The 11,642-nt window shown below is 43.6% G+C and overlaps 1 protein-coding gene and 1 pseudogene across 1 annotated transcript; both read right to left on the bottom strand.

The window, feature by feature from the left end:
* Positions 1–747: 747 nt before the first annotated feature.
* LOC122700255 lies at positions 748–3,238 on the bottom strand (annotated as a pseudogene).
* A 5,108-nt stretch (positions 3,239–8,346) lies between these two features.
* Positions 8,347–11,151, bottom strand: PCDHB6 (protocadherin beta 6). The gene has a single exon (XM_043912997.1). The coding sequence runs from the start codon at positions 10,948–10,950 to the stop codon at positions 8,557–8,559; it is 2,394 nt and encodes a 797-aa protein (XP_043768932.1). The 5' UTR covers positions 10,951–11,151; the 3' UTR covers positions 8,347–8,556.
* Between the last annotated feature and the right edge of the window lie 491 nt (positions 11,152–11,642).

Genomic DNA, 11,642 nt, shown 5'->3' with positions numbered 1-11,642 from the left:
TTTTATTTAGTGAAGTAATGCCAAATTATATAAGATTTTTCTTTTTAATTATTATTAGAATAATTTTATGTTAATATTAGTGAGTATTTATGTAGCAATTGCAATGTGCTAGGTAAGTAGCAGACAAAGAGAGATAAATCTCTAGCATATTGGTGCTCACAATGGGATATGGCCAAAATTGTAGTGTATGACTACTTTAATAAAGTGCATCTTTATGTACAGTTTTGGAGAAACAAGTTTGCTAAGATATGCTCATGGCTATTCAGGGGCCATAGCTTTGTAGAATAGTCAACAAGAACAGTCTAGATAGTTACAAAGAATTTCAAACACTAGCTTGCAAATAGAAAGCTGTTTGATAAAGAAAAGCACCAAAAACATACAGAAATGCAAGATTACACAGGAGTTTTAAAATGTTTCATTGAAAAGACATAAACTAAGAAGTTGATTTAAATATAAATAGAATTTCTTTTTATACTACTTGAATAATTTATAGTTATGGAAAGATTAATCACCAAGAGAAGGTCAAATATGGAGAAAATACATACTCAATATCCAGTACAACTAAAAATGCTAAATCCAATTAGCACAGAGACATGAATAGCTTTGGAATGTATATACACATATGTGTATATATATATCTATTTGTGTGTGTTAATCACTCAGTCCTGTCCGACTCTGTGATCCCATGAACTGTAGCCTGCCAGGTTCCTCTCTCCATGAAATTCTCCAGGCCAAAATACAGGAGTGGGTTGCCATTTCTCTCTCCAGGGGATCTTCCTGACCCAGGGATTGAACCTGGATCTCCAACATTGTGGGCAGATTCTTTACCACTGAGCCACCAGGGAAGCCATATATATATATATTTGTACAACAGTACAACTTCTTAAGAGAAAGGTATTGCAATGGGAATTAGGTTTGCCAAAATTAAGGAGAGGCTCACTTAACCAAATACGACATTTAACTGAATACAAAGTTGTTTCTACAGTTGGGGCTTTCTTTGATTTCTTTCTCAGTGTCCTGAACCAAGAGGTTAGGGAATATTGGCTTCAGGAATTTGAACTCACCAGTTCTATGATCTCCCGTCAGACACACCTCGTACTGGTAGCTCTGGGACAGGGTCCCCGTGCCGCTGACGTCCACCAGGTGGCCCGGGAAGTGGCCCTCGGGCACCGGGCAGCGACCCGCCGAGCCCGCCCCGCCCCTCCTGCACAGCCGCACCGCCACGAACGCCAGCACCGAGAAGAGGAAGAGCGACGACACCGACGCCAAGGCCACCACCAGGTAGACGGTGAGCGGGTCGGCCGGCGCCGCGGCCGCCGCTTCCGCTTCCGGGGGCGGCAGGTAGGGCTGCGAGAAGCCGTCCACCAGCAGCACGTGCAGCGTGACGCTGGCCGACAGCGGCGGCTCGCCGTTGTCCTTGACCAGCACCACCAGCCGCTGCTTGGGCGCGTCGCGCTCGCTCAGCAGCCGCGCCGTGCGCACCTCGCCGTTGTGCGCCCACACGCCGAACAGCCCGGGCTCCGTGGCCTTGAGCAGCTGGTACGACAGCCAGGCGTTCTGGCCCGCGTCGCCGTCCACCGCCACCACCTTGGTCACCAGGTAGCCGGGCTCGGCCGCCCTGGGCACCAGCTCGGTGCAGGGCGCCGAGGCGTTCTGCAGCGGGTAGAGGACGAAGGGCGCGTTGTCGTTGGCGTCCGCCACGAGCAGGCGCACCAGCGCCTGGCTGCTGAGCGCGGGCGAGCCGCGGTCGGCGGCGCCCACGCGGAACTCGAAGGCTCGCAGGGCCTCGTAGTCCAGGGACGTGAGGACGAAGAGGTGGCCGTTGTCGGGGTTGATGGACACGAGGGAGGCGAGGGGCAGGTGCGGGTCTGGCGGCGGCAGCAGCGAGTAGGTGACCTGGGCGTTGGCGCCCGCGTCTGTGTCTGTGGCGCTGACGCTGCCGATGTGCAGGGCGGGGCTGTTGTTCTCGCGGACCCACAGGGTGTAGGAGGTCTGGGTGAAGGCGGGGGCGTTGTCGTTGACGTCGGCCACCAGCACGGTTATGTTGTGCTGGGTTTTCAGTCTGGGGGTTCCCATGTCAGTGACCGTGGTGGGGATGTCGTACCCGGCTCTTTCCTCTCTGTCTAGCGGTCTGTCACCAGGGTGTAAAAGTTTTTGAACGTGGGTTTCAAGAGAAAGGGGAGGTCATTCTGAATGGAGGAAACCATCTTACCGTTGTCCCCGGAATCTGGATCAGAAACACTGAAAACGGCCACCACAGTCTCTGGGGAGTTTTCTGGGATAGAGCTGATGAATCTCGACATGGTCAGCTCGGGGGCGTCGTCATTCACATTCACCACTTCTGTGGCTACAGCGCATTTTCCTGAAAGGCCCCTGCCGTCTGTGGCTGCAATCTCCACGTTATAAAACCGAGCTGCCTCGAAATCCAATGCCCTTTTCAGACCAATTTCTCCTGTTATTTCGTCTATTACAAATGGTTGAGTAACTTCATCTCCTTGGAATAGAGCATAGGCTACTTTCCCATGTGTTCCTGCATCTGCACCTCGGGCAGAGACAGCGACAACTAAGGAGTTTAGGGGGCTGTTCTCCGGAATCTGTACCTCATAGACGGACCGTAAAAACTCTGGGGGCATTGTCGTTAATGTCCACGACTTCGATGCGGACTGTAGTGGTCCCAGACCTGGGCGGAGCCCCACCATCCAGCGCGGTGAGGGTTAAACAGCTCAGGCTGCTGCTCCCGGTCCAGTGCTTTGTCAGCACCAGCTCTGGGTATTTTCTGCCATCTCCACGATGATGAGTGACAACATGAAAATGGGATTTGGGGCTGACTGTGTAGTTTTGAACCGTGTTGCTACCTATGTCAAAGTCCTGATCTATTTTCAAAGGAAACAGTCCCTGTCTGGACGCTCTCGGGGATTTTTAGGAGCATTTCTCTCTCTAGGAACTCTGGGGAATGGTCATTTATATCTGTGCGATGCAGATCAGCTTGAATAATCTGCACCGGGTTTTCCAGTAATAGTTGGAAAAGCAGTATACAGGGATCTGTTGTCCAGCACAACACTCCCGGTCTAGTTTTTCATATAGAAGCAAATTGCCGGTCGTTATATCCAGGTGCAAGAGCTGTTTGTCTCCTTTGTAATGGATTCGCGAGCCCCCGAGTGGCTAGTTCCCCCACCCTGAGACCCAGGTCTTTTGCCAGGTTGGCCACAAAAGACCCACTTTTTGTTTCTTCTGGCATGGAATACCTAATTTCATTGTCCAGACCCGGTGCAAGAAGGTAGTTTCTTCAACTCGATATACAATCAATCCAGATGAGTTCGTTAAATGGAATTTGATCTAGTGACTTGCGCTAGGATGATGCCCTTCTCAGAGATCTCTGCCCCTAGATCTATGTAAATTGCTTCCTTCTTTTAGAAAGCATGAGGGGTTCTGATTCCCACTGTAATGACTAAGGGGCAGTCACAGATCCCTTCATTCATACTCCTAACTTGCAGCGCCACTAGGCGTCATTATTGACTTTTGCATATAGTATTGGCCATTTCATTCCAAGCTTTACCTTGGTTTGTATCAGTTTCCTTTTAAGCAGAAATGCTCCCGATTGATTCTGTATTTCCAGTTTTTAGTTACTGCAGGTTCTGAATAAGCATTTGCTAAGTTAATTTCCAGTGAAATAATACTTTTCAGAACAAACTAAAATGATGTATCAGTATTCCTCATAAAACACCTTTTGAGTACTCAAACTTCCTCTTGTGGGATTCTTATTTGATTATATTCAAGAAATTAGTAATAATGGTAAGTTTACAATTTTGCAAAATTGTTTTCTATTAAATATACATCAGAAAAGGGCACAAATCATATGTGTACAACTCAATAATGTTTCAGGAAGTGAACACTGGTAAGCAGAACCTAAATTGAAACTAAAATGTACCAAAACCCTAGAAACCCCCTCCTGTCATTTCTGGTCACTACCCTGTAAAGGTAAAACTCTTCTGATTTCTATTATTATAGTGTGGGTTCTTGTTTTTAAGCTTTCACACAAATGGAGTTATACAATATTATTCATATGTTTGTAAAGTCCACCCCTTCCATACTGTTATAACTTATCTCATTGCTTTGTATTACTCTATTGTACAATGATTTGTTTTTCTATTCTCCAGTTGATGGACATTGGTATTTTCCAGTTTAGGGATATTTTGAGTACTGCTGCTATGAATATTTTTGCTGTCTTTGTGTGCATTTATATTGTGTGCATTTATGTTCAATAAATTCCTAGGAGTTACACAGTTATGGGTTAAGATGTGCACATGTATTTAGCTTTATTAGATATTGCAAAATAGTTTTCTAATGTGGTTTTACCAAAACCAATGAAGAGTGAGAGCTCCAGTTGCTCCAAATCCTTGTCATCATTTGATATTGTCTTTTAACCATTTTGGTGAGTGTGTGGTGATGTCATATTGTAACTTTAATTAGGATTCCCCTGAAGATTAATTAAATGAGTCCATTTTCACTTGTTTATTTTTATTAGAGTACATTCTTGTGAAGTACAGAAGTCTCTTGTCTACTGTTCTTGTTAGGACATTTGCCTTTTTTTCCTTACTGATCTTTAGAAGTTCCTTATATATTCTGGACTTAAGTACTTTTTCAGAAGTATGTATTGCAGGTATCTTCTCTGATTCTATTGCTTGCACTTTAACTCTCAAGGTATCTCTGAAGAACAAAACCTTCAAATTTTAATTTAGTCTAATTTTCAATATTTTTCATTTATGGTTTGATTTTTTTTTGTATTCTCTTTAATTCTTTGCATACAGCAAAGTCATGAAAATACTGTTGTGTGGTGTTTTCAAAAAATCAATTACTTTTTACATTTATAGCTATAATTCTCGTGAAATTAAACTTTTTACTAGGAATGAGGTTAGGATCAGATTATTTTTTTCATAAAAATATCCAAATGTCTCTGCACCATCTACTGAAAAAAGTTCCATTCTCCACTATTTCTGAGCTGTCATTTTTTTTTTCATAAATCAGATGACCATAGTTATGTTCAAGGCTCTTTTTTTCAATTTTTCTCCTTGTTTATCTTGCAATACCTAATTGTCTTAATTTCTATACTTTATAATAGGTTTTATTATCTGATAATTAAGTCCTTTATTTTTTTTTCAAGATTGCTTTGGTTAGTATTCTCTATTTCCATATAAATTTTAGATTCAGCTTGTCAGTTTCACAAAGAAATCTGCTGAAGTTTTCTTTAGGATTTTACTGCATCAGTAGATTGATTGAGGAGAACTGGCATATTGCCAACATTGAATCTTCCAACTGGAATGTCCCTGAATTTGACAAGTATTCTAAGAGCGGAACTAGCCTCCAATTTGCCATAGGCATATGAAGTTACTCTATCCCTGGCAGGAGCAGAAGACTTTTGTCTGTTCTTAAATGAAGTCACTCCGTAGGGTCCGTCTCATTGCGACCCCATGGACTGTATGTAGCCTGCAGGCTCCTCCATCCATGGGATTTTCCAGGCAAGAATACTGGAGGGGGTTGCCATTTCCTTCTCCAAGGAATCTTCCCGACCCAGAAATCGAACCTGGGTTTCCCGCACTGTTCTTAGGCTTTTGCAGATTTCCTCAGGGCAAACTGACTGTAGGAGTCAGTTCAGAGCTCTCTCAAGAAGTTTCCTTTTCAGGAAGCTTACTCAGCCCCTTCAGTTCTTTGTATATGATCTACTGTTTCTTCAAACTAGTAATTTCTGAATTTTAACCAAGTTTTACAGTTGTTTGAAAGTGAAAGAAGAAAAAAAAGTTGTCTTCTGCTGTTAAATAATCCTTCTAACTTGAAACAGAATACAACCAAATATGTGCAAAACTTAAAATCCGAGACTACTTAAAATCTGTATTTTGTAACTTTTGGCCATAAGGAAGAGGAGTTCTGAAAGGTGATGTGGGCCGTGTTGACTTAAGTAGAATTTCCGTCCCCAAAACAGCATATGTTAAACACACTGTGTGTGCTAGGTCACTTCTAATACCAGTCGTGTCAGACTTTTTGCGACCCTGTGCACTGTAGCCCACCAGGCTCCTCTATCCATGGGATTCTCCAGACAAGAATACAGGAGTGGGTTGCCATTCCCTTCTCCAGGGGATCTTTGTGACCCAGAGATTGAACTTGCATCTCCTGCATTGGCAGGTGAATTCTTTACCACTATTGCCACCTGGGAAGCCCTAAACATACTATATACTTTGCATAAAAAAATGATGAAAGAGGAATTGTTAAAAATGAACATATATAATACATTCGAGAAAGTGAAATGGGTATTATTATCCAGATATTTGGCTCCCATTTTCTATTTTTATTTTGCAACAATAGAACTGGCCTGTTTTTCATGATATATTCATTTTGTGGAAGTTATTTACTGGATCATATTTACTACTAAATTCTAATTGAATTTTAAAGTGTTGATGAGAAAAAAAAGTGTTGATGAGGTCTACACCAAAGTCTGGTAGTGATCTCCAGTTAGTAAGCAATCATCCATACTTTATGAATACACACAGTCATTTATAAATTAATACACAAAGTAATTTAAAAAACATATATAAGTTAATAAAGGTGGGTTCTCAGTGTTTATTTACCCAGACTAATTTAGGTAATTGTACAAATTGGACTTTCCTGGCATAAACAAAAACATGAACTTTTTTCATAATGTTGAGATATAGTGGTGAAATAGATACAGTGGTGAGAACTTTAATCAGATTTCTTGTCATCATACATTAAACTATTTCATTTAAACATCTAACAGTAAATGGAGGCATCATTAAAGTTAAATACAATATTTATGTCATTTGTTTAATTTTGTTCTCACTTATCACTTTCTAATTTCAAGTATTAGATTGGATGAAAGTGAAAAGATATGTTCAATGATAACTTTAAGAGTAATTTTCATTTTTTCATTACATTCTTAGAAAAAATATAATTCAGGGAAAGATGCAAATAATTAAATTCCTGTAGAGTGACACTTGAAACTTATAAAGCAAACTCTTTAATAGATATAAGTGGCCTTATAGTTATATCCCTATAACTTTAGTTGGAAATCACATGGCTTCCTTGGTTTAATGAACACAATATAAAGCAATTGAGTTTATTTCTTATCTTAGTTTATATTTCTATTCTTGTTGTCTTAAAGGAAAAAATACTTATTTCTTACTAATGAAAGTTTAGCATAATTGAAAAAACTACTTTGCAAAACACCTGAAAACTACATTGTAGAACAAAAGAAGATAACTTGGACATAAAAAATAGATCACTGTTTTGTTGATAAAGACTGTCTATGTTTGCAGAATAACAAAGTGAAAATCTATTATCACTCAATAACCAGACTAGAACAGAATAACCAAAACTCAGAAGAAATTCTTACTCTTTTGCAGGTGCAGAGAAACTTCAGGGAAACCAAGAAAAACACATACACTAAACTACATCTGAATTTCTAGTTGTAGGGCAAAAGAAAGGACAAAGCAGTATATGATACCCTCTACCTCTTGAGTCCTTTGAAATGATTTAGAGTGCATTAAAGGTTCTGTGTTTTAAAAAACAATTTAAAAAGCAGTGACTTAGTTTTATTTAGTGAAGTAATGCCAAATTATATAAGATTTTTCTTTTTAATTATTATTAGAATAATTTTATGTTAATATTAGTGAGTATTTATGTAGCAATTGCAATGTGCTAGGTAAGTAGCAGACAAAGAGAGATAAATCTCTAGCATATTGGTGCTCACAATGGGATATGGCCAAAATTGTAGTGTATGACTACTTTAATAAAGTGCATCTTTATGTACAGTTTTGGAGAAACAAGTTTGCTAAGATATGCTCATGGCTATTCAGGGGCCATAGCTTTGTAGAATAGTCAACAAGAACAGTCTAGATAGTTACAAAGAATTTCAAACACTAGCTTGCAAATAGAAAGCTGTTTGATAAAGAAAAGCACCAAAAACATACAGAAATGCAAGATTACACAGGAGTTTTAAAATGTTTCATTGAAAAGACATAAACTAAGAAGTTGATTTAAATATAAATAGAATTTCTTTTTATACTACTTGAATAATTTATAGTTATGGAAAGATTAATCACCAAGAGAAGGTCAAATATGGAGAAAATACATACTCAATATCCAGTACAACTAAAAATGCTAAATCCAATTAGCACAGAGACATGAATAGCTTTGGAATGTATATACACATATGTGTATATATATATCTATTTGTGTGTGTTAATCACTCAGTCCTGTCCGACTCTGTGATCCCATGAACTGTAGCCTGCCAGGTTCCTCTCTCCATGAAATTCTCCAGGCCAAAATACAGGAGTGGGTTGCCATTTCTCTCTCCAGGGGATCTTCCTGACCCAGGGATTGAACCTGGATCTCCAACATTGTGGGCAGATTCTTTACCACTGAGCCACCAGGGAAGCCATATATATATATATTTGTACAACAGTACAACTTCTTAAGAGAAAGGTATTGCAATGGGAATTAGGTTTGCCAAAATTAAGGAGAGGCTCACTTAACCAAATACGACATTTAACTGAATACAAAGTTGTTTCTACAGTTGGGGCTTTCTTTGATTTCTTTCTCAGTGTCCTGAACCAAGAGGTTAGGGAATATTGGCTTCAGGAATTTGAACTCACCAGTTCTATGATCTCCCGTCAGACACACCTCGTACTGGTAGCTCTGGGACAGGGTCCCCGTGCCGCTGACGTCCACCAGGTGGCCCGGGAAGTGGCCCTCGGGCACCGGGCAGCGACCCGCCGAGCCCGCCCCGCCCCTCCTGCACAGCCGCACCGCCACGAACGCCAGCACCGAGAAGAGGAAGAGCGACGACACCGACGCCAAGGCCACCACCAGGTAGACGGTGAGCGGGTCGGCCGGCGCCGCGGCCGCCGCTTCCGCTTCCGGGGGCGGCAGGTAGGGCTGCGAGAAGCCGTCCACCAGCAGCACGTGCAGCGTGACGCTGGCCGACAGCGGCGGCTCGCCGTTGTCCTTGACCAGCACCACCAGCCGCTGCTTGGGCGCGTCGCGCTCGCTCAGCAGCCGCGCCGTGCGCACCTCGCCGTTGTGCGCCCACACGCCGAACAGCCCGGGCTCCGTGGCCTTGAGCAGCTGGTACGACAGCCAGGCGTTCTGGCCCGCGTCGCCGTCCACCGCCACCACCTTGGTCACCAGGTAGCCGGGCTCGGCCGCCCTGGGCACCAGCTCGGTGCAGGGCGCCGAGGCGTTCTGCAGCGGGTAGAGGACGAAGGGCGCGTTGTCGTTGGCGTCCGCCACGAGCAGGCGCACCAGCGCCTGGCTGCTGAGCGCGGGCGAGCCGCGGTCGGCGGCGCCCACGCGGAACTCGAAGGCTCGCAGGGCCTCGTAGTCCAGGGACGTGAGGACGAAGAGGTGGCCGTTGTCGGGGTTGATGGACACGAGGGAGGCGAGGGGCAGGTGCGGGTCTGGCGGCGGCAGCAGCGAGTAGGTGACCTGGGCGTTGGCGCCCGCGTCTGTGTCTGTGGCGCTGACGCTGCCGATGTGCAGGGCGGGGCTGTTGTTCTCGCGGACCCACAGGGTGTAGGAGGTCTGGGTGAAGGCGGGGGCGTTGTCGTTGACGTCGGCCACCAGCACGGTTATGTTGTGCTGGGTTTTCAGTCTGGGGGTTCCCATGTCAGTGACCGTGATGGTGATGTTGTACTCGGCTCTTTCCTCTCTGTCCAGTGCGCCTTCTGTTACCAAGGTGTAGAAATTCTCAACTGACGGTCTTAAAACAAAGGGGAGATTGTCGTCTATAGAACAGATAACCTGTTGGTTATGTCCAGAATCAGCATCTGATACACTGAAAACTGCCACTAGGATCTCTGGCAGGTTTTCAGGGATGGGGCTAGTCAGTGAGGACATAGTCAATTGGGGAGCATTGTCATTCACATCCAGGACCTTGATGACTACAGAGCATTTTCCTGATAGTCCCCCACCGTCTGTAGCCTCGATATCCAGCTGATATGATTGAAATTCTTCAAAATCCAATTTCTTTTTTAGTCGAATTTCTCCTGTATTTGCGTTAATTTCGAAGGGTTCGTTAACGTCATCGACCTGAAATAGGGCATAAGACACCTCTCCAAATGATCCTGCGTCTAAATCTCTCGCTGAGACAGTGATAACCAGAGAGCCCAGGGAGCTATTTTCAGGGACTTGAGCCTCATAGAACTCCTGAGCAAACTCGGGGGCGTTGTCATTGCTATCCAAGACCAGGATCTGAATCTCGGTGGTCCCAGACCGAGGCGGAGACCCGCCATCCAGCGCTGTGAGAGTTAGCCTGAGCTCGGACTGCTCCTCACGATCCAACGCTTTGTCCAGTACCAGCTCCGGGGACTTCCTCCCGTCCTTGCGGTTTCTAGTGAGAATGTGGAAGTGAGGGTTGGAGCTGATTATGTAGCTCTGAAGGCTGTTGCTACCAGCGTCTAAATCTTGTGCCATTTTCAAAGGAAATACTTTACCTGGTATAGTAATTTCTGATATTTTTAGTTGCATTTCTCTAGCAGGGAACTCCGGGGCGTGGTCATTTATATCACTAATTACCAAGGCAGCCTGAAATAACCGAAAGGGATTTTCCAGTAACACTTGGAAGGGTAGCACGCAGGGCTCAGTGGAGCCGCACAGCTCCTCCCGGTCCAGTTTATCATTCAGCAGCAAATCACCGGTGTCTGGATCAAGCCGCAAATGCTGTCTATTCCCCTTAAAAACAACTCGGGCGCCCCGGGCAGCCAGCTCTCCCATCCTGAGTCCCAAGTCTTTTGTCAGGTTGGCCACAAACGTGCCACTTTCTGTCTCTTCCAGTACAGAATACCGAATCGATTCTGAACCTGCCTCCCACGAAAGAATTAATGTAATGAAGATCATCACTTGCCTTTTCTTCTGATGTAGTTTCATTTGCACCATTTCCATTGTTGTGTCTGGTTCCAGAGGAAAAATCTTTTTCCAATCCCAATCACCGTGTACACTGTTGACCCTTCAAAATGTCTGCTCCAGAATTTCAAATTCGTTCCTATAACTCGTCTGGCAGCGACTGCACCCCGAACACTTCTGTCTTAGCTTTACCTGTAAATTAGTTCTATATTTTTTTCTTCGGCGTCTCTGAAATGGAGTCCACCGAGTCTGCAGAGTTTTTATCCACTCTTAGCCTGCACTGCCACCATGCGTTCAAATGAGTAACTTCGTGGGGGTGCTTCAGTCAACACCACATCCAAAATGTAAACTTTATAAAGGTTTTAAGGAAAACGCTGAGTTTCTCAGGCTGCAGTGAGTGAATCACGTGCATAAAGACTTATCTGGGAGTCTTGGGATTTTCTTCTTTTTCATAACTTGAATCGAATTTTCTGGCCTTCTGGCTGTACTAACAAATCTGTAAGTCAATCTTTCTCTTTAAGGATTCTAATACATACTAACACATTTCAGAGTCATTCCCTCAGGTAATGTAAACGTCCTATAACTAACTTTTATTCATTGGTAGTGCAGTTTATCTCTGAGGAGCAGTGTAATTTCTGAATCTGACAAGTATACTATTGTCCCACTGACACACTATACAAAATGTAAAAGTTGGTTAGCAAGATCAATCTTACACACTTATTTCTCTAAAC

This window comes from Cervus elaphus, chromosome 9 (assembly GCF_910594005.1).
Source record: "Cervus elaphus chromosome 9, mCerEla1.1, whole genome shotgun sequence".
NCBI lineage: Eukaryota > Metazoa > Chordata > Mammalia > Artiodactyla > Cervidae > Cervus > Cervus elaphus.
The sequence above is the reverse complement of the archived record's forward strand: the minus strand, read 5'-3'. Positions and strand labels throughout refer to the sequence as shown.

Coding starts and splice junctions, on each gene's coding strand:
- PCDHB6 (XM_043912997.1), bottom strand. CDS start 10,950: ATGGAAATGGTGCAAATGAAACTACATCAGAAGAAAAGGCAAGTGATG.